Source organism: Zootoca vivipara, chromosome 10, assembly GCF_963506605.1.
Source record: "Zootoca vivipara chromosome 10, rZooViv1.1, whole genome shotgun sequence".
NCBI lineage: Eukaryota > Metazoa > Chordata > Lepidosauria > Squamata > Lacertidae > Zootoca > Zootoca vivipara.
This window is the reverse complement of record NC_083285.1, coordinates 13,159,865-13,183,553: the sequence shown is the minus strand read 5'-3', so window position 1 is coordinate 13,183,553 and position 23,689 is coordinate 13,159,865. Positions and strand designations below refer to the sequence as shown.

The 23,689-nt window shown below is 40.4% G+C and overlaps 1 protein-coding gene across 1 annotated transcript in view; it reads right to left on the bottom strand.

Moving 5' to 3' along the window:
* MOV10L1 (Mov10 like RNA helicase 1) overlaps window positions 1-22,488 on the bottom strand; it is a 41,247-nt gene extending 18,759 nt beyond the window's left edge. Inside the window, exons 1-13 of the mRNA XM_060279556.1 lie at window positions 22,289-22,488; window positions 15,453-15,637; window positions 10,814-10,970; window positions 10,055-10,167; window positions 8,308-8,498; window positions 7,845-7,985; window positions 6,075-6,226; window positions 5,764-5,941; window positions 4,407-4,601; window positions 2,393-2,507; window positions 1,629-1,806; window positions 1,037-1,107; window positions 352-443 (exon numbers count right to left, since the gene is read on the bottom strand). Coding sequence (XP_060135539.1) covers window positions 352-443; window positions 1,037-1,107; window positions 1,629-1,806; window positions 2,393-2,507; window positions 4,407-4,601; window positions 5,764-5,941; window positions 6,075-6,226; window positions 7,845-7,985; window positions 8,308-8,498; window positions 10,055-10,167; window positions 10,814-10,970; window positions 15,453-15,637; window positions 22,289-22,376 — 1,856 coding nt within the window. The 5' untranslated portion in view covers window positions 22,377-22,488. The remainder of the gene's footprint in view (window positions 1-351; window positions 444-1,036; window positions 1,108-1,628; window positions 1,807-2,392; window positions 2,508-4,406; window positions 4,602-5,763; window positions 5,942-6,074; window positions 6,227-7,844; window positions 7,986-8,307; window positions 8,499-10,054; window positions 10,168-10,813; window positions 10,971-15,452; window positions 15,638-22,288) is intronic.
* Between the last annotated feature and the right edge of the window lie 1,201 nt (window positions 22,489-23,689).

Genomic DNA, 23,689 nt, shown 5'->3' with positions numbered 1-23,689 from the left:
CTCCATTCGGAGGTTCTGCACCCGACTAACAACATGTACATAGCACTGTTTCAGCACTGTAAATAGACTGCACTAAATAAAAGGATAAAATGCAGAGCTGTGAGGAGTCGTTACTCTAGAGTAGCCACCAGCGCCACTGTGACAATACCTAATATACTTTAGGGCTGCTGCAATATTTACACAAAGAAAATAGTACTTTCATAAGCTAGTTGTTCTGTTAAGCCAATGCACATTAACAACTATGAAAAACTGACTCTGAAATGTATTATTCAGCCTTTCCTAAGTTGCATGAAGAATGTGTTCCCTTTTGCTTCATAATAAATTGAAATACAATTTCAAGAAAAAGCATACCTGCTAACAGTAAATTCCACATCCATAGGTTCAGAATTATATGCCTGTTCGAACTCTGGGTTAAGCTTCAGAGTAACTTCTTCATCATGAATCTGTATACAGAAAGGAAAAAGATCACAAACAAGTATTTATTATGTTGTAGCACTGACAGAACTCTTAACATGGTATGATGATGATGATAATAATAATAATAATAATGATAATGAATTATTTGTACCCCACCCATCTGACTGGGTTGTCCCAGCCACTCCGGGTGGCTTCCAACATATATAAAAACGTAATAACATTAAAAACTTCCATATACAGGGCTACCTTCAGATGTCTTCTAAAAGTTATATAGTTACTCGTCTCCTTGACATCTGATGGGAGGGTGTTCTATGTGAACAGTAACTTTTAAGCTTCTAAGAAAAATGTTTTAACAGAAATTGCATTTAACTGTTGAAATTCAGATTAGAAGCACTGAACAAATCTAAGAACTTAGATATACCGTAAAATAATTCCAAGGAATACCAGTAACAAAGTATTTCTTGCACTTAGTTTCCTTTCAAAATCTTAGGCTGTCATGCTATGAATGCTCACCTGGGTGTAGGTCCCACTTACTTCTTAGTAAACATGGATAGGGCACCGCTGTTAAAAAACAAAACAGGACAAAAGCCAAAAAGAGCAAAAGATATGGGAAGCTTACCTCAGTGACAAATGCAATGTAGTGGACTATGGGCTCTGAATAATCTTGGGTCTTCAATATTACTCTGTCACCTGAATTAGAAGATATAAATCATTTCATTGGTCCTGTACAAATTATAGCAATTAGGTGGCTATCCTGTACACAGGAGACTGAAAGAAAAGATTACTGAGAATGATCAGCATAGTGCTATTGTGAAACAACATCTTTATGAAAAATTATTATGATTTGTGATTTAAAAAACCAGGTATTTGTCAGGACTTTAAGGACACTGCTATAGAGCTTTATATACCCTACTTATCCTGCTGTTTCTGAATTTTTCTGTCTTATTGGGAAATAAATGAAAACAGATAGGCAATACATATCTGAGATCTCTGATGAAAGATGCACTTTAAAATTAAAAAGGGTTTATGTTTATATGTATATTCTCTGTAGGTTTTTGGTTAAAAACGATACAGTATAAGAAACACAAGTATTTTACTAGGTCTGAGCCCTGCCAAAAGGTATTGGCAGGACCACTTAATGCTGTTCAGATCAGTGTTCTGCTGACAGAGCAATATTAACACTGTGTTTAAGACAATAGAAAATTCCACACCTATACATAAAGAAGGGCGGCCCTCTGTAACTCCTGGAACCCGAAGTACCAACAAATTTGCATTCTTTTCCAAGGTGACTCCACACATAGATAATTCTTTGATTTCCATCTCTTCATAGATTTCCTCCAGCCACAGCAGAGCAGAAAATTTGGCTTTATAATTAGCTAGAGTCAGGGCCTGAAAAGAAAGAAGCTTTATCATATCCTTTATATGTATGTTACAGAACCATGAGAGCCCTCAAATACCAATGAAGGGCTGTGGAGCTGTGAACTTAATGCAAGAAAACATTGCTTTTGAGGAAGTCACAACGCACATCAATTCATCTGCAAGCACTTCTGAAAGTCTTTGTTTAGTACAGTAGATCTATATCCCCTTCCGTTCATCATGGAAGTCAAGGCAGTATTTATAGAGAATCCAAGGCCCTCCAACAGCTAAGTACTGACTGGGCACAACAAGTTTAAGATGTCCACCATGTAACAAATGGGGGCAAGCTGGTCATTTAATGCTGGGGTGGACAGAAAGTCGATCTGATCTACTGTTATATCTCTGGGTGATTTGCCGTAGATCAGCAAGGATTTCTGGCTCAATATTGTTTAACAATAGCAACAAACATCCCCCTTCCCCAAAACCCCTCCACTGAAATGAATAAAGCTTGGAGAAACTAAGAACACAACGAAAACACGTATTTATAGGCAAGTATAGCCCACCCTTCAGCTGCCTCTGAGCTATGTATGTTATCTATGCTACAGCAATATCATCCTACCTCTCCAAGACTTGGTTGAAAAATCAGTATGTCCATTTTCTTTTCCACACATTTTCTTAATCTATCTGGAATAGGGTACTGGGGAAGGAAACTTGGTAGTTGTCTCCTTGAGAGTCTAAGGTATCAGAAGTTAATAAACAGCAGTTTAACATCAGGATACCAAATCAATTCTTACATATTGCAAGTTGGCCAGTTAGGATGGGATTTCATTTAGCAAATTAAGAAAACTTGTATCAGCCACAAAATGCATAGGGACTAGAGCAGGCATCCCCAAACTGTGGCCCTCCAGATGTTTTGGCCTACAACTCCCATGATTCCTAGCTAATATGAAGATGGGAATTGTAGTCCAAAACATCTGGAGGGCCGAAGTTTGGGGATGCCTGGACTAGAGAATGACTTGACAAAATGCAAGGCACTGATCAGCCAGCTGAACTGCTAGATTTAAAATTTTAAACATTTTAGATTAGTTGGTTCCCGTAGACCTTATCAGTAAACATGCAACATCCATGTTAAAGAGCTATCTTGGTCATTACCACAAGGACTTCCACTAGCCCAATATGACTTCCCCTTCATATTCCAACCACAATCATTTGCTCTGGAAGGCACATGGCCCTTTGAAGATTGAACATAGTATGTCAGAGCAAATACATTTAAATATTGGGAAATCTGTTGCTAATACAGATCTATATCATGTGCAGTGCTGTTTTATATGGATTTGCAACATGTCTGGTGGTCCTTTTCTAAAATTCAACTTAAGTGGGAACAACAGTTGTTTGAGAAACTGCTTCTCTTCCCATGGGGAAGGATAGAAAATTAAACAACTCAAGAGTGGTAAAATGGATAAAACTGACAGATGCAGTTTCCTGAAGAAATGGACAGCTAGAATAAACACCCTAATTAGTATCCTTTTATTGTAGTTTAGAATAAAGATTAGGTTTTAGAATAAAGATTAGGTCACAGGAATATTAAAAATCCCATTGTATTTATCTAATCAATTCTCGGTCATTAATTTTTTTTAATGGAGATTGAAGATTTGTTGCTGTCCACTCCCAGCCACATTTCAAGGTGCTGGTTTTATCTTGAAAACCGTAAATGAACTGGCCCACAAAAGTAAAGGACATTATCTTCTCTACTACAAGCTCCAGCCTCAATTTTCTCAGCTTGCCAAGCTAAGCTAATGGCCACAAGGAACAGGGATCTATCAGGTAATGAAGTCAATGAGACTTTAAGATTTTATGTATATACTTCAGGATGCTGCCTCTGCACGTGCTGCTTGCCAACCCCTTCACACTTTCTTCAACCCCCTATCCCCTACAGCCCCCCATCTCCTCCAGCTCACCCCAATTCCAAGAACCCCGTTGCAGCCACTCACATAGTGGGAAAGGAAGAGGAGAGTGTCTTTCCCCCCTCTGCCCCATGCTGCTAAAAGAAGAAAGTGTGTATTCTGAAATGCATGCTTCCTTTTGACTGCAGTGGACTAAGGGGTGGCGAAAATGATGGGGAGTGTGTGAAGGCTTTCCTGAGACTCTAGTTAACCGTTGGAATGGCTCAGTTGGTAGAGCATGAGGATCGTAATCTCAGGGCTGTGTGTTCGAGGCCCACTTTGGGCAAAAAAATCCCTGCAATGCAGGGGGTTGGACTAGATGACCCTCAGGGTCCTTTCCAGCTCTACAATTCTATGGTTCCTGCTAGCCAGTTTGCTCAGCCAGACCACCTGCCCATGTGTCTGGGGGCTGCCCACTTGCTTGGACTCCGGGCTTGCCTTGCTGTTGTGAATACATGCAAGAGGCAGCAGTGATGACGACAACAGAGGGAACATGGGAAGGTCTCCCTTGCTCTGCTGGCCTGCTCACTTTGCCCCATTACTGTCATACTGTAGTTCACATGGCTGCCAGTACAACTTTAAATTACAGAATTATTATACAACAATAACCCCACCCAATTATTATTATTTTTCAATTTAAAAATCTAAAGGCTTGCTTAAAGCAGATTATCATGGTGTACTTGGCAGTACCTTTTCAAGTCTGGTAAAACTATTGTTGCCCTGTCGCTATGAGAGTCGAAAGTGATTTGACGTTTTCGTTGGGAAAAAGGCTGGGTGGCAGCTATTAACGACTCCTCTTCTGTTTCTATAGTTGCTTCAACGTAGCGACCGATAACACAGTCAGAAAAGCAGAGCAACAAGAGGTCTCTGCAGCGGCCAGGGTTCCTTTAAAGGCACAAAAGCAAGGCAAAACTTTCATTAAAAAAACTAAATGAGACAAAGCCTATAGAAAAGTTGTATTTTACTCTGTGCCATGCATGCGAACAAGGGAACCAAACAAAGAGTATCTGAGCAGTTTTCCGCTTCTTTGGTGGACAGCAGAGCTTGAGGTTGGAAGGAGAACACAGGAGTGAATGATGAAAATGGTGTGTACAGAGATGTATGGGGCAAAGCTGTGAATGAGACAGTCAACTTTTCATTCTTGACTGCAAACTGTTGGACCTGGAAGGTGCAAAATTAGGGCTAGTCATCATCAGACATGACAGTGAAACAGGTTCCAGTGACTGAAACAGAAAGCACTCTCTCTTTCTCTTTCAATGAACTTAGCCGAGTGTACTGTATAAGAAAACGCAAATAGCAGCTGTTCTGGAGAATACCTGTCCCTATTACATCCACAAGTGCAACTTATTATCTTTTATTATCTGCTGCTACTCTGATCATTTGTCCAGCCTATTTTGCTCTTATTCTCATTAAGTGAGTTTCTATACTCATCACCCTCTTTGCTTTGCCACTAACTCAGCTGTTCTGGTGCCATAACCTAAGAATTCAGAGAGCCATGCCCAATGTCTCTGGCTACTTTAAATCAGAACCTTTGATTACAAATTCTTTCAAACATCACCTTAATGGATCAAACTGGTTGAACAGTAAGACATTTCATGCCAAGACAGATCCCCTTGCATATAAGCTAGGACAGATTCAAATGTTGTTCTGAATAATTGGTGCGTACTCCAGAGAGCTAGAATTCCCTCTTGGGTGACAGCTACTTCCCTGATGAGATCAATTGCTAATTAGGCAATTCCTTTCCACACTGCAGGCAACCTTCACTGCTGCTAGCCAAACCTCTGGTGAGGCGGAGGAATATGAAAGCATAAATGTTGAATATATTATCTGTTCTTAAGACAACCAGATCTTTTGAAGTCAAAAACAGGTATTTAGCTAGACCAAAGTTGTGTCATACCTAGGGATTTGCATTACTAAAATTGCACACTGGACTGCAATTCCATCTGACTACAGTATCTTTTAGCTTTCTGTCCACCAATGCCAAAGCCCATAATTTTCTGTTATTTTGTAACATTTTAAAACGGCAAGATAAAGAACACATACTTACTTTGCAGTGCATGTAACTACTATAGAAATCTTTCTCCCAGAAGGCAGAGAGATAGCCTTGATGGGTTCTGCTGTTTTCTCTTCTCCACTTTCTTTTTGCTCTTTTTCTTGTTTCTCAGGTTGTCTGCTAGCAGAGTTGTCATTGTCTCCAATATTGTTTTGATCCACAGGCTGAACTTCTATGGAAGTAAACAAATTACACTACTGTATTCTAATTACACAGAATGACCGCTCCCCACATCAAATGGGGGGGGCGCCTTTTGCTTATATTTTTTCTATTATATTATATACTTTTTCTTATACTGTATTTACCTGATGGAGTCCCTTTACAGACCACAGTTGATGCGAGGGATGCTGCAGAACTCTCCTGACATGTTCCTGGCACTTGAAGACAAAATTGCTTCTCTTTATCCCAGCCACCTAATTTGCAGCTAATTAAAGAATGTGCTGATTTCCCTTTATTCCTAAAAAGGGGGGACACACACATTTAAACCTCATTGTTTATATGTCAATAGAAATTAATGACATTACAATTTTTTGTATTATAATAATTGTTAGATTTACATGCCACACCTTCCTCCACAAGAGCCCAGGGCAGCAAGATGATACACACGCCCACCCTGCTAAAATTGTAATTTGACAGTAGCAAGCAGATGCTCTGAGAAGCATGTCTGTGTTCCAAGACATCCACAAGGCACAAGGGGTTGCATCCAATACTGCCCTTATGCAAATGGAAAAAGTCCTTTCAGCTGCAGAAGGGCACTTGGTCTAGCAGAGGAATCCGTGAACACAGGGGAAGCTTAATTTCACCAACTCATCCCACCCTTTGGAAAATCTGTTAAGAGAAATTGGGGGACCCTGTGGAACATATTAGGAGGAAATGAAAAGACTATACAGGCAACACCTGATTTGTGTGGAGGTTGCGTTCTGGGTCATTGTGTGCAATGGTGGAGTACGTATAAGCACACCCCATCCCCTTTTCCAGCTCCTTCCGGGTCGCTGTAATGCAGTCATTTACTGTAAATCAGTTGTTGCCTGATAAAAGCACCAATAGATGCAGGCCAAGATTTGTTATTATTTAAAGATGCAACAATGCTCTTTTTTAAATTTAAACCTATTTCCTCTATTTATCAAGTTTAAGTAATGAAACAGATGTGGCTTCACCTGCCCTTTCGCCATGAGATGCAGCATTACCAGATTTACATTTTCCAGTTTGGGGTGGGGGGTGGGGCTATATAACCAAATACTTAAAATCCCCATCACCTGGGTCCTCCATGGTCCAGATGCATGGCTCATCTCTACCAGGAGGTATGATTACAGTACTGTGGACCAAGCTTTGTGGAGCTAACTCCAGACAGAGATCAGACAGGTCGCATTCCTGTTATTCTGGCATTTGATGAAGACTCTATTTCAGCAGCCATCTTAAGTAAGCTTTTCTGATATTATGGTTCATGTCAACTGATTTTACTCCTACTGCACCCCTTCTGTAACCTCATTGTACATCACTGAGAAACTACATGGTTAAATGATATTTAAAAACACTGAAATTAAATTAAATGTGGTTCGTGTGTCAGACTAGGACCTGGGAACCAGGATCCAAATCCCCGCTCAACTGAGGTGAGCTCACTGGGTGACCTTGGGCCAGTCACTGCCTCTCAGCCTAGCCTTCCACACAGTTGTTGCGAGTATTAAATGAAGAAGGAGAAAAGCATGTATTCTGCTTGGGAGCTTCTTGGGGAAAAGATGCCATGTACCAGTAAGTGCAATAAACAAACAGTAAGTGTAGGGAGAATGCTAGAAATAAATGGAGGTCTGTGTGCTACTTACCAATCACAAAATTTACAATCATTAATTAATATTTTTGTAAAATTAATTTTTCACATAAAAGCTTCATGCATCTAATGTAGCAGCTATTTACAAAAGGAATGTTACCAGTTTTCTTGACCCTCCCACTTCCAAATTCCTGGCTGAATGGACTCTAAAATCCCAACTGCAAAAGCAACTGTGAGAAAAAAATACATCATGGTTTCAGCAGAATGCTTTTAAAAGGAAATATCTAGGGAAGAAGAAGTTACAACTTACTCTATCCATACTTTGATGCTTTTATTCATTCCTAATTTTAGTGTTCCAAAGTTTATCATTTTTGATACCTCTAGGCCTTCTTTGTCTTTCATTAAATTTTCGTATGATTCATCCAAATTGGTTGCATTGGTTAGAGGGGACCTGTAAGATTTCAAAATTAGAAACCATGCTGCAAAACTATGCATATACAATTATGTAACAAAGCCCAATCTGATTAATTTCAATCATGTGTCTAAAGCTAACACATATCTACATTTTTCTTTTCTCAAGTTAGAATGTTAAAACTGACAAAACTTTCATAAAATGCTAAAACCAGAATGCTTTAAAAAACCACTCTTCTCCTCAAGACATACATAGAGAATTATGAATGCAATTTTAATACTTCTGGCTTCACTTCAAAGTAGATTTTTAAAAAGTGAACTCTAAGCAGTCATTGACTGAGGGAAGAAGTTTTTTTTATTACCAGTTATCTTCTGTTGGAGCCATACAAAGTGCTCTCCATATATAACATGATTGGTTACTCTCTACAACCACCACATTGACCAGGTCATGTCTACGAGGAAAATAACCAACAGGAAGTTTCAGGAAATCCAGGGTGAAAAAGATACTGTCGTCGACTACACCAGTTCTTCCACACACACTGGAAACACGAACCTGTAAAAAAATGTAGTTATCTTTAGATGCAATAAAATCAATGTAAGCATGCATAACCCATTTGAGGTTACTGAGTGGGCCCTGTACTTCAAGCCATCCAATTACAGTGGTACCTTGGAACTCGAACGTAATTCGTTCTGGAAGACCATTCAACTTCCGAAACGTTTGAGTTCCAAGGCGCGGGTTCCGGTTGGCCAACGGCTAGGTTTTTGCGCAGCGAAAGCCACGTTGGAACATTTCAAAACTGGTGCACTTACTTCTGGGTTGTCGGTGTTCGGGGGCTGAAATGTTCAAGAACGGAGCTGTTCAAGTTCCAAGGTACCACTGTACTCTTTAAAAACTGCCACATAATATATTAAACCTTAAACCGTATGTTGTATTGTACTCTAATGATCTCAGAGGCTCCCTTGTTAAGGAGATGTATCAGCGCCTCTGAAGGTGGAAGAGACCATGGGCCAGAAACTCAAAAAGTCAGCTCTGCTCTGCCTCTTCCCCCCTGTTAGTCCATCCATCTGCCTTCCTTCCTTCTTCCACTCGCTGCGTTCTCTTCTGCCCCCTTCCACCTTCCTCCTCCAGCAACTCTCGTCTGCCAAATATCCTAATTCATCTTCTATGAGCTGCTTGACCAAAATATTGACTTTGTTAACTTTGACTCTTGGAGCACTACATTCAAAGTGAATGATCACTCCACATCACCTGTGGAGTGATAAACAATAACTAGATTTTTAAAAAATTGCCAGTGAACATTACATACCCTGTTTCCTCCATTTTAAGATGAAGTCATAAAATAAGCCACAGCAGGATTTTTAAGCATTCAAGGAATATAAGCCATAACCCGAAATTAAGACATAGTGATAGGCGCAGCAGCAATGCCGGCCGCAGGAGGAGGAGGAGGGGAAAAAATAAGACATCCCCTGAAAATAAGCCAGTGTGGGTTTTTTGAGGAAAATTAAATCTAAGACGGTATCTTATTTTCAGAGAAACATGGTAGTAATAGTAACATTTCCAAACTACAGCTCCATTCAGGTGTTAATACTTTGGTTGCCTCTATGCACATCTCGGAACACTCCCAATGTCACTGTGTAAGTAACATTCAGACAAGTTTGGAAATCCATTCAATGGACACAAGCTAACTCTCGCTGTTGTTGTTTTTTATATACAGGACAAGCTTCAAGTCAAAAGGTATCCCTAAACTAAAATCTTGAAACTTTACAGTGGTTTACCTGTCATGGCTTTCTATAATACTTTACAACTGTACTCTTGTGAAGGGTTGATGACTCCTTTACAGATTCCACAGAACTAAAATTGTCATGGATCCTGATGATAGAGGGAGCCATTAACAGTTAAACTACTTGAAGTCCAAAATGTGGTTTTCAGAGTTGAAGCCCAAATCAGTAGATTTTAATATAATGAACATGCTTCATATATAAACAGGGTGGCTTTACATGCAAAGACAGTTCCAGCTATATAGTTACCCATCCTTCATTCTTTTACATTACAGTATTTGATAAAATATTTTTAAGAAATCCCAAAATCAAACCATTCAATAGACATACCTTGTCAATTCTCTTATACCTCAAGGGCTTTACAGAAACTGCTTCACTGGTCCAGGTTGTTGGGTTAATGAAATATTCTACTTGCACCCAATCTCCTTTACAAGGGTCAAAACCTTAACAATAACATCACAAGAAAATGGAAACAGTTTGAACAAGGTTAAGTCACTTTAAGAAGAGTTAAAAGTACTGGAGCACTAAAAGGCAAATATACCTAGCTACTAGACCAAAATTGGAATTCATTGAAGCAATGACCAGAAGGGTAGCCATATTAGCCTGTTGCAGCAAAACCCAGGAATTTTCTGGCACCTTAAAGACTAACGAATTTATTATGGTATAAGCTTTTGAGGACTTTAACCTACAAATGCTGTAATAAATTCATTAGTTTTCAAGGCATCACAAGACTATTTGCTGCACTGTTTTATTCTTCAAAATACCAGAGGTCAAACAAAGTTTCAAAACGGAAAAAGGGAAAGTACTCCAAACTTCAAGAGTCCATTCAAGTTTTGAGCAGATCTAAGATTACATGGCTTTTTCAACAATAAAGACCATACTCTCAAGAGAAAGCATCTCTGAAATGTAACTGAGATGATAAAGATGCTTAGATTCACATATACAAAATGCCGTTTTCTAAACCAATTTATATTCTTAGAAACCCTTTTGTCAACTCATCTAAAGCAATTTTCAAAAAAAGAAGCCCTTTGGAACTTAAAATCACAACTTTGTGTTTATAACAATTATCAAGGTAGACATAACAGTTACCTTCACAAACATCATTCATGGAAAAGGAGGTTGTCTGATTAACACTGCCACCAGCTGCAGTCAGAGATGTAATACTGCCAATGAGTGTTTTGGTGTCCTGGTCCCATTCAGAAGGACATTTGCTGTCATCTTCCCATTTATCAGATACCTTTTCTACCTGTAGAACAATTCAAAATTACCTACAGGAGGCATCCTAGCAGGACCTTCAAATGTGATTTGAGACCTACGGCTGAGATTCATTTGTTGAGTGCCCCCTCCCCAAATGCTGCACAACTTCTTCAAACATGTACACAGCTGTTAACCTTCCACCAATACAAATCTTTATGGACAGAACCTGGAAGTGTGCTCAATACAAACCAATGGGCCAAAAGCCAGCTTCCCCCTACAGGTGGGCAACCAGGATCAGCCTTTTATTAGAGAGCTTATCAGTATTTTGACCATGAAGAGTGCACTAAAAGAGAGCCATGAGGATCCAATTCACTGAGCTGCAGACATTGGAGAGGGTGAAAATGCAGGTGACTGCCCACAGATCTTAGCTTTGAAAGCAGGAGCACAGAGTTTCAGAAAGAAAAGAGTTTTGGTATCATTTAATTAATTTACTCTTAAGTTCTGCTGAACGTACTATTAGAGCATGCACTCAAGATTGTAAGGGCCCAACAAGGAATCAGGTGTGCCACTCAGGCCCATTTAATCAAGCCAGCTTGGTAAGAGAACTAGATGAGAGAGTGCACACTGGTTTTTTTTTGGGGGGGGGGGCTGAACCAGAAGAAGGTATATGCTTTCCAAGACTTTCCACAGTTTATCAACAACCACTGGGGCTTCCGGTCTGCCGCGCTGACGAGAAGGCGCAGAGACCTCGAGCTCGCGGAGGGGGGGGGAATCTGCGGGGGCACGCGGATCCCTGTAAAAACCCCAGGTAGAGTGTCCCGGAGGCTTAGCAGCCCGGAAGAGCTCCAAACGCGACTCCTCCGCTGCCCGGGAAGCTCAGTAGAGCCCCCGAGAGCCAGCGGAGTGGAAGTCGCGGGAGCCATTTTGGGCACCATCGTCACCTCCAAGAAGCGAAGCTCAGAGCCTTCAGCCTGCAAGCGATGGATTCTTCCTGACAAAGTAAAGACTTGGACTAAGTAAGTCAAAATTTATTGATTGGGACTAAAATTTTTATTGGATTACAATTTGGAAACGGGAGATAGATAGAAAATACGGAAGCCATCTCCTCCCACCGGTTGATCTGAGAAACAGTTATTTAAAGAACCCAAAATTGGGACAAGAAGTATGCTTTCTTAAGGATAATTTCAAAGACCACGAAAAAAGATTCCCCCCTCGAAGCAGGGTAAGAGGGGAGATGGACAGTGCTGATTAAAATTCCCTGTAATAATAAAGTGAGATATAATTTGGGAAAGGTCTGCTCTTTCTTTGGAGCCAGCAGCCCTGACAGACCAGCGAGCTGACAGTATTATTAAAAAGAAAAGAAGGAAAAGAGTGCATAGACTTTCGAACATTATATATTAAATACTTTTTCAAAATTTAAGGCAATAGAACTTGATAAATATGACAGCCAGTTTTGCAAGAGGTGGTTGATGAAACTACCTAACTATTGCCTGACTCCCAATACAAGCGACCTTGAAAGAGTCTGAGAATGACAACAAAAGTATATGCACCTGGGTTCCAGCAAAATGTTTTGAGAAGACTGTGGGAACTGAGAATCGGATTATACTATGAGGAAGTACAGTTGCAAGAATGGAGACAACTTTTACAGTCGGAGGACATTAACAGTGTAACAGCAGAGGAAGACAATATAAACAATGTATCAAATAACAGTGACATTGTAAAGCAAGAAGAAATCCAACAGGAAGAGAAAGAGGAAGAAAATGAGGAATCTGCTCAACAAGAAGATTTGGAATTTACTCCCCCTATGCTGGGGGAAGGACAAGAAGTTCTCGGACTGATCGAAATGATGGAACTTTTTGGAGTTCAGAATACCCACAAGGAAATGGACGTGCAAGGAAATGGGAAAATCCAGGGGGACTGTAAGGGAGATTGGAGTGCAAAACATTGGAAAAAGGGGGTGGGATGAAGGAAGAATGGATAATTTATTATTAGGATGGATCAAAAGGATTGAAAACTGGTTTGATGATTATGGAACTTGCTGGACTGAAGGGGGTGGGCTGGGGCCAGGGGAAGAATAGATATATTAGTAAATAGATATACAGCAAATTTAAATGCGTAAGGATTAAATGATGGAAAAAGAAGGGAGGTCTTTGGAGGATAAAAATTAAGTAGGGGAAGAAAAGTAAGATTGATTAGATGAAATTATGATAGGATTTGGAAATATTAAATTTAGAATGTGATAAGAGGATTTAAAAAGGGATAGTTTATATAATATAAGGTTAAAAAATTGGCAATTAGAATGGGAATGATGATAAGAAATCTGTTAAATGAGAATTGAAAATGGAAATCGGGGTAGGGGGGTTGGGGAAGCCCCCACAATGTCTATGAAAATGGAATGATTATAATAATTTTTTTTCTCTTTTTTCCTTTTTCCTTTTTTGGGGAGGCTGTTTTGGGTAAATGGTTGGGTGGACACCCCCCTTTTTTCTCCCTTGTTTTTCTGGAGCTCCCTGGTGGCAGGGGGGGGCTTTGGGGCGGGGGAGAGGGGGGACAAACCCAATTATAAAATGGACCACCTTCGACTGCCTACCTTCATGGGACTCTCTTGTGGCAGGAGGGGGTCGGTGGAGGGGGGGGGGGTTGGAAGAAGGTGGATATATGTTAGATATGCTTTGTTTTTTATTTTTTTTTAATGTGAAATTAATAAAAATTATTTTAAAAAAAAACAACCACTGGAAGTTGCTTGTGAATGCGCCTTAAATTTTTCTTTATATACAAATCAACCACCTGAACAAGGTGAGATAATTCAATACTGTGAAGACTACCAAAGCATGTACTGTATTAGGAAACTTCTTAATATGTACTCTGCTGGATGGGTTACTGCTCAATGCTAGCTGATTACCTTCCATCTTGGGCAGTTACTGAACTACTGCCAGTTAGGGATGTTGGAGAATTCTGACAAAAACGAAGATGAATGGAAATTGCCAATGTTCCCTTATTTGTCCCATTTCTGGAATAGAAATCAATCCAGCAGGTATGATTGGTATTCAGCGCTGTTATTATTTTCAGTCTGCAAATGACATATAAGTTATTTTATCCTCCCATCTCCTCGCATTTTCTTTGTACTGAAATGGTGGAATAATGTAATGAAAATTAATTGCGGAATGTAAATTATGTAATTTTGCCACAGCAGACAACGAGACAAATATGAACTGCAGCAGAACCAAAACACTGCTGCATATATGTATTAGGTTTCTCTTCTGTTCAAATTCGTACATGTTAGCTTTCTTCACTTTGAGTTCGCTTTGATTTTCAGCTCTCAACAGAATTGATCTTTCTCTCTCTGGAGCAATCTGCTGGCAACTTCCTGCAAGTTTAATGGAAAATAACCTTTCCTATTTGCGGGATGGGAAGAAGTGCCGCTTCTCTGCAGTATCTTTCCATATGCATCATTGTTTAGTGTTTTTTCCCCCTACAAATCCCTGGAAATGATTACTGTACATTTTTGGAGAGGTACTTGCATCTAACATTTAATTTTTCATTCCACATTCTCTTCTCTCTTGATGTTGTATTTTGTCTACTGCCAGCCTTGCTGATTCTAGAGGAGGCTGTAACCAACTACTGGAACTTCAGCCAGTGGGACAGCTCTGCCACCTACTGGGTCTTGTAAGTATTCCTTCATCTGGAATACCAGCGATGTACTTTATATGCTTTATCACATGCAAATACATCCTTTAAAAATTGAATGTTAGGGGCCTAGCTACACTACAAATGCATAAACTGTTTCTAGAGCAGGTGAACAAAGACATTGTTCTTATAAAGGAGACATCCTCTTTCATAGGTAGCTGAATGTAACAGTGACTGCCTTCTGAAGACTACTGCCAAATTATGATATTTTCTGTATAAACTGAGACAGCTCACTATCAGTTAATAAATGTGTATGGACCAAACTACATGCTATGAAATAATAAATCTATCTGGACTAAACCAGGTTGCCTCCTTGTGCTTCAGCTCAGTAATACTAAAATCCATTTATGGAAAAATTTAATCAAATGCTGAATTTCAGAGCAGATTGGTTTAAATTAGCAAGAAAAACCGGCTGTTTAAATCATGTTTTCCACACTTCTGCTTGTTCTGTACCTAGAAAACAGAAGCCCGATTGGTTTTTTTTCCCTTTGTCCCCTCATTTTCCTCAGGAAAACCTGCTGTTTACTGCTGAGTTGGAACAAACATCAATCCACTGAAAAACTGATTGACATTTGTTCCAATTCAACAGTAAGCAGCGGGTTTCCCCGGTGAGGGGAAAGTGGCGGGACAAGTGGAAGCGTTGACAAAAGCCCTAAATTGGTAGAGGAAGAGCCTATCTATGTTCAAAAGTCTGAAGTGACTTTGGCTTTCTTGCCGAATTGGCATATGTAGGAAAGTCTCCCATTCTGATCAACTGAGATCAGTTATATATAGAAATTGAAGTTTATTTTACAGACAGTTAACATAATCACATGACCAATATCTACAGCTATTTGAATCTTACCCTGATTGCCTTTAATCCATGTGAGGTTTTATCTTCTTCAACAAGAGCTACAACCTGCTGTCCAACTTGCAGTGGAATGTTGCTCATCACAGCTTCGCTGGTGAAACAGATCAAATCATCTATCAAGCCGTAGTCTAGGCAAAATCTTGTCACTACACCATGTACGGTTTTTATCTCACTGCCATCTAAAAAGAAGATAAAATATATTTAAGTTGTCTCAAGAATAATTTGCTGTATTTGCTACAGCATTGGGAAATTATTCTTGCTGCATCTTGCCACCTCTAACAGAACATCTGTAAGGATTTCTATAAATGAAGATTGTTAGCAAAATAAATGTTATGAACACCTCTTATGATTAGATTTTTAAGCAGCATAGAAATAAAGTGGTTTTTCATGACTAGCTTATTGGAGCAAATGAAGCCGATACTTGCCTTTTCATTCCTTTCCTAACAAGCTCAGAGTAAAAAAGGTAAAGGTAAAGGACCCCTGGACGGTTAAGTCCAGTCAAAGCCGATTATAAGGTGTGGTGGTCATCCTGCTTGAGACTGAGGGAGCCGATTCAGTGGTTTAGACCACAGCGCCACTTAGCCTCTTGGGCAGGCACCCCCAAATTTCGGCCCCCCAGATGTTTTGGACTGACTACAATTCCCATCTTCCCCGACCACTGGTCCTGTTAGCTAGGGATCATGGGAGTTGCAGGCCAAAACATCTGGAGTGCCGCAGTTTGGGGATGCCTGCTCTTGGGCTTGCCAATCATACAGAGCAACAGGAGCCACTGTCACACGGATTCGAATCAATCTTCCAATTGGCAAGCCCAAGAGGCTCAGAGGTTTAGATCACAGTGCCACTGTGCCTCTTGGGCTTGCCAATCGGACAGTCAGCTGCTTGATACATGTAACAGTGGTGAGCTCCCGTTGCTCTGTCCCAGCTTCTGCTAACCTAGCACTTCGAGAGCATACCAGTGTAAGTAGATAAATAGGTACCACTGCGGCAAGGTAAACGCCGTTTCCCTGCACTCTGGCACTCATCATGGTCCTCTGTGTGCCAGTAGTGATTTAGTCATGCTGGCCACATGACCTGAAAAGCTGTCTGTGGACAAACACTGGCTCTCTTGGCCTGAAAAGCGAGATGAGTGCCGCACCCCATTTTCGCCTTTGACTGTACTTAACCATCCAGGGGTCCTTTACCTTTACAACCTCAGAGTATTGTCTGGGTTTTGTCACACCATAGATTTACTAAAACATCCAAACTGACAAATGATTTGCAATTGAGCAAGGGAAGTAAGGAAGTAAGGAAGTTAACATGCAAGCCTAAAGCTCCTTCCAGGCTTATTCCTGTGGTGCCAAACCATAATTTGGCATTTTGGTCAAATGTAGAGAAAACTGAATTATCTTAATTTGGTTAATTCCTTGACAGGAGGTAAGGAATATTGCTGAGTTTATTTAAGTGATAATACAACATTGGGAAACTTTCCAACATTGGGAAACTTTCCCAACAGCCCTAGTGTTGGAAGGGCCTTCACCAGAGAGAATTTAGTTGAGCTGAACTTGATGAATGAAGGGAACTCCAGTTTCTATATTTTTAATGGCAATTTCCCTATGTTCCTAGGGTTTCTAACATTCTCCACAGTTCACTATACATTATGATTTTGTGGAGAATAGCTATCTCCAAATGGGGATCAGGTCAGATAAATTTGTTTGACAAACATCAAACCCACAACATGGAGGGGGAAGACCTTCCCATTCAGCACTGAGAAAATATCCAATAGTTCCTCAGAATAAAAGCAAATCACAACTAGGTTTTAAGTCTACTGAAAGAGGCAAGCTATGTACAACTTTACAGACAGGGTTTCCTTAGCCTTGGGAATAATTTATATAAGGGTGGGAACCAGCAGACCTCCAGACATTAAGATCATAAGCCAAAGGTCTATCTATTCCAGCATCCTGTTCTTACAGTGAATGATCAGATGCCTATAGGAAACCTGCAAGCACAAGAGCACTCTCAGCTGCAACTTTCAGCAACTGATATTCAGAGGCATATTCAGAGGGAGAAAAACAACTCTGTATTTGTTTTCTCTATGCAGGGGTTCCCAGCTGGTAGTCTACTGCCCACAGGGGGTCCAGGTAACCTACCCACGAGGTTCGTGACACCATTCACATAACAAAAACTACCACAGAGATATCAAAATTTTCAAAAGGAGGGAGTCCATGGCTTGGCTTTTCAAAAACAGGGGGTCTGCAGTACTTAGCTAACAGGCAACCACTGTTCTACCCCATGTATATTATTGTGCAAGGAAAGAATGCCCCCCTCACCTTTTCCCTAAATTTAAGTGTCAAATCTTGTAACCTTTCCACATTGGGGTAAAGGTAAAGGGGCCCCTGACCATTAGGTCCAGTCACGGACGATTCTGGGGTTGCGGCGCTCATCTCGCTTTACTGGCAGAGGGAGCCGGCATACAGCTTCTGGGTCATGTGGCCAGCATGACTAAGCCGCTTCTGGTGAACCAGAGCAGCGCATGGAAATGCAGTTTACCTTCCCGCCAGAGCAGTACCTAGTTTTTTTTTAAAGCAATTTATTAAATTTTCCAATTAAAACATATTAAAAAACATTACACAAACAAACATTACAGAGACAATCACACACATACATCCATCTTTTTAAACAATTCTCTCCCAAACTCTCATAAACAATGCTCCACCGAGCTTGACTTCCCTCCCTCCCCTCATTTGGTTTTCTATTCAGTTCTTATCTCGCAGTTCCTTTTTACTTCCCATTTAATGTCAGTTCGTAGGATTTATTTCAGTCCTGCAAGTGTCTTTAAACTTCTACAGTTCTTTTCCATATAGTCCACAAATTTACTCCAGTCTCTTTGGAACCTTGCTTCCCCCTGGTTCCGAATCCTGCTAGTCAGTCTTGCTGCTAATTCTGCATAGTCTATCATTTTTGTCTGCCACTCTTCCAGAGCAGTACCTAATTATCTACTTGCACTGTGTGCTTTTGAACTGCTAGGTTGGCAGGAGCTTGGACCGAACAATGGGAGCTCACCCCGTTGTGGGGATTCGAACCACCGACCTTCTGATCGGCAAGCCCTAGGCTCTGTAGTTTAACTCACAGCGCCACCCACATCCTTTCCACATTGGGGAGGTAATCCTAAATTTGTTTTATGAACCCCAACATGGAATTCATCTTCTTCACAGCATACTGCACATTGGGTCAACTTCTTCAACAAGCTATCTACTACAGCCACAGAGTCTTGTTACTTTTTAGTCACTGCCAGTTCAGACCCCATTACCACATAAGTAAAATTGGGATTTTTTTTTTTTGCCCCAATGTGCATCATTTGTAAAGGCTTGTAGAGCATTCAGTGTTGCACTCAGAGTTGTTGCAATCAATGTCATGACTAACGTAAACATTTATCAATTTCAACAGGTTTATCTGAGTAGGACTTAGCTGGATACACCCCTCGGCACTTAGATTGTGGCTACCTTCTGTAATCATGATATCAATCAGCAGGACATATTCACAGACAATGCATTTGGAATCCGGATATACTGATAAAGCTGCCATAATTGTTAGCAGCCTAGTGATTAGAAAAAGGAAAAAGGCAGAAGAGGAACAATTTCATATAAATTCTTCTTCCCCTAAATCAACTTGAGCATTGAGACATTCTCATGTTGACAGTCATTTTTATGCCTGGTTGGCGAGTACATGTGTGAGATTGAGGTAACACTGCCAATCTCACTAGACAAAGTAATGTCTAGCAAGAACTACAAAGGCCCACGATTTAGAAGAGTGCCATGAACTGTAGAAACTACCGGTAAGTAAGACTGTTGAACACTGAAGAGAATTCCCAGTGAATATGCATGAGGATATTTCTCAAACCCTTTTGTAAAGTGAAAAGGCTAGCTTCAAACTTGAGCACACACCTTTCAAAAACATCATAATTTGTATGATAAAAATTATTGTTTACTATATCCTTGTATTTAAGCAGTGATGGGCAATAAGGAATTGCATGCAAGCAAGTACATGGACTTCTATATATGAGAATGAGTGGAGAAGGGGCAGAGTATTCTATACCTCTTGTACAAGCTCCCAGCTGGCTAACCAGGCCTCTTTTTTTTTTTTTTTTGGAAGGCTAGTAACATTAATGGGCTTATTTACAAGGCTGGTTTACGAACAGCTACTCACTTTTTGAACAAGTAATGTTTACATGGACTCTGTTGTCACTTGAAATGTCACCATTCGTGTGGGGTATGTATGTAGTAATATTCACAGAACTATACTTCTTAGAAATCCACTGATTACTAACAGTAAACATCACGCAAGAAATAGAACACACACAAAAGTTGAACACAAATTAGGCAACAAGTAGGAATCGTTCCCAGAAATGTAGAAGCCTAAAATGTTAGTAATTTCTTAGAAAGGCTCTTTTGTAGCCAAGAAGAGCAAATTCATAAAGGAATCTATTCCAGATTTCCTAATACTGTTGTTGTTGTTCATTTATTTTCAACAAGTAAGTTTAGACTCCAAGAATACAAGAGCAAAATTCATCAGCCCACAGCCAAAGTTAATCATGACAGAAATTATAGTCCAATACACCTGGAGCTCACCAGTTTGGGAAAGACTGGTATATAGTGAAGATGTGTGTGTGTGGAATAGTCACACAGGACATGATCTCAAACATAAAACCCTTGTACGTTAAACAGCCTCGGAGCGCCACATACCCTGTTTCCCCTATTTTAAGACGTAGTCATAAAATAAGCCACAGCAGGATTTTTAAGCATTCAAGGAATATAAGCCATACCCTGAAAATAAGCCATAGTGATAGGCACAGCAGCAATGCTGGCCGCGGCAGGAGGAAGAGGTAAAAAATAAGACATCCCCTGAGAATAAGCCATAGTGTGTGTTTGTTTTTTTGAGGAAAAATAAATATAAGACGGTGTCTTATTTTCGGGGAAACACGGTATTTCTTTAAGAGGAGAAATCCCAATGCCAAAGATCCCTCAGTAGCTGAGGCTGATGGGAGGTGCTGTCCAGAATTTGAGGGAACAGCATTGTCTACCAGATGAATGGATTATCTTTTCTAATAATAACAGTAATAAATTAAAATGCCCCTTAAGACTTTTAAGTGATGTACACAAGAACCCCTATTCTTGGGACAGAAGTCTAAATGCAACCAGTCATTATTATAATAACCTGGGATCCCTGGATAAAGGCTGGTACATAAACTGAATAGCTAGTACAGGTGAAACTCGGAAAATTAGAATATCATCGAAAAGTGCATTTATGCAGTAATGCAACTTAAAAGGTGAAACCAATATATGAGATAGATGCATGACATGCAAAGCAAGATATGTCAAGCCTTTATTTGTTGCAATTGTAATTAGGTATTTGTCGTTAGGCGGGTCAATTATAAATGGAATGTAATTAATGAAATGTAATAGCAATGTTTATTTTGTATTATTGTAACTATTTGTTTTTTTACTGTGGAATTTCCAAAAGAAAGCATTTGTAAAAATTATATATAACACAGAAATAAGATTCCAAGGAATCTCTTGCAGTTCCCTCCTTCCCTTTGTTAATCATTTCCTCCTGCATCTTTTATGATAATCCAAATCTTTTACCCCTCCATTGTGTCAAAAATTCACCATTAAACAACAAGTGACATTCCAATCCTAGTGACGACTTTACCCGTTTACAGACTCTCAATCCGAGGGTCATGGGTTCAAGTCTCAGGTCAGGCAAAAATATGAGGCTGGACTAGATGATCCTTGTGGTCCCTTCCAACTCTACAACTCTGTGACCCTATAAAACCTTTTTGTAAAAAAATAATAATTGAGGTAAAGGCAAAGGTAAAGGGACCCCTCACCATTAGGTCCAGTCGTGACCGACTGGGGTTGCGGCACTCATCTCGCATTATTGGCCGAGGGAGCCAGCGTACAGCTTCCAGGTCATGTGGCATGACAAAGCCGCTTCTGTAACTGATGCCAAAAAATAGTAATGAGGGAACTAATGCCAAGAAAGTTATCAGTGGAGTGGCAGATGAAAATGATGGACTCTGGGGGACTGGCAAAGCTGACGGGAAAAACCTGAAACCAGCATGAATCAAGTATTCCCAAAAAACTTTCTGGAAGCCCAGCCAGATGGGCGGGGTATAAATAACAAATTATAAAAGTCTGGAGTAAATTTACACAGTATTTGAAAAAAAGACTTGTAATGAGATTTTGTTTTACCTTTCTACATTTATTTAAACTTTGAGGTATGTTGTGATGAGTTTTATTAGAAATGGAAAATATATAAAATGTTGTGATATAAAGGTTAATTTTGAAAGCCAAGAGGTGGGAGGGAAGGAAGCCGATAGGCTCTAAAGAGCCAAAGTGGATAATAACGTGATTATATATGTTTAAATGGAAATTTAATATTATATATATAGATGTGTGTGTGTGTGTGTGTGCATTGTTCCAATTTTTTTTAGTATATGTGCTGCCGAAGGAAGCGAGCACGTGTATATATATATATATATATATATATATATATATATATATATATATATATATATATATATATATATATATATATATATAAAAATTTACACACACACACACACAGAGTATTTAAAGAAAGGCATCAGCGAAGGCCTGAGCAGGGACGTCAAAGGCTTTTTGTGTGTGTTTAAGGCTCCAGTCCTATGCACGCTCGCTGTCCTGGGAATAAGAACCAGGGAACTCAACCGGGCTTACTTCCGAGTAGACCCTGCAGGAAGGAACCCAAGGAAGTGAACAAAGCAGAGCTCGGAAGGAAGGGAATGAGGGGGGGGGAGAGTCAGCTTCTTCTACCTCCAGCTGCCCGGCGCCTGCCTCTTTCCATCTCCTCGTCAGCCCTTCGCCAGAAAAAAGAGACGACTTTGGACAACAGGTGGTACATCTTCTCACAAGCCGGCGGGACGGCTCTCTCGCGCTGCCCGCGGGGCTTCCCGCGCCTGTCCGCCTCCGCCCAACACCACGAAGCGCTGGAAACCAAAGCACCGTTCGAGAGGGACGCGGACTGCGCATGCTCGGGCCCGCTCTTATAAAGCCGCGCGCCGGCGCAAGCGCAGCAGCGACGTTCAATTTCGTTTTCACGCTCGCGCTTTTCCCGTTGCTGAACGGTTGACGGGGGCAGGTCTTTTGTTGTTTGTTGTTAAGCCTTTCCAGTCGGGAGGTTGAGCTCTACGTTTCCTCACTAGCACGTATTTGTGTGCTGTATTGTTAACAACTTCGAGGTGCCAACTCGAAGAAAATATTGCGGTTTTTTTTGGGGGGGGGCGCAGGAAAGCCCCGCCCCGCACAATCGATCACATGACACACTCTTTGAATGGCAAAATCCATCAACTTTGGGGGGTCGTGGCCGTCTCAAATATTTTATTGGGTGGTCGAGGTCCCCTCAGGCCCTAGGAGTTGGCTATTTATTATTAATATTATTACTATTACTACTGTATTATTATTATTTATATACCACCCTATACCTGGAGGTCTCCAGGGCGGTTGACAGAATAAAATCAAAATATGGTATTATTATTATTTGAATTTTTATACCATCTTATACCCAGAGGTCTCAGGGCAGTTGACAGAATGAAATCAAAATATTATTATTAATAATAATTTATTATTATTATTATTATTTGAATTTATATACCACCCTATACCCGGAGGTCTCAGGGCAGTTCCACAAAATACAGTAATCAAAATAAAAACAGCAACCCAATAACAACCCCCCCCCCCAAAAAAACCCTACATTTTAAAAGGGAATAGGATGCCAATCAAATCAACCAAAGGCCTGGTGAAAGAGGAATATAGAGTGCATGGGACTGCATTGTAAGTCAGTCTGCAGTGTGTGTCTGGGTACATTCCCTCATGGATACATTGCTGCATGTTTTGTAGCATTGGGCACATCAGATCCTTGTGAGTATGTAAGTGTACAAACTTTGGACTGGATCCAGATTTAGCCTCTGGGTTGGATCCCTTGATATTGCTAAGCTTGACAATAGGTTTTCCATTAGTGAAAAAGGAACGGGTGCAATTTTTGGCATATCCCCTCCAACTTGCTCCCATACCTGCTCCAAATGGTTGGGGGACCCTCCAAAACAGATTTCAGGAAATGTGGGAGTGAGGACCCTCCCTATTTTCCAGGGACAGTTCCAGATTTACAGAAGCCACCCCGGTTTCTGATTTAATCCCGGAATGTCCCACTTTTCCTTA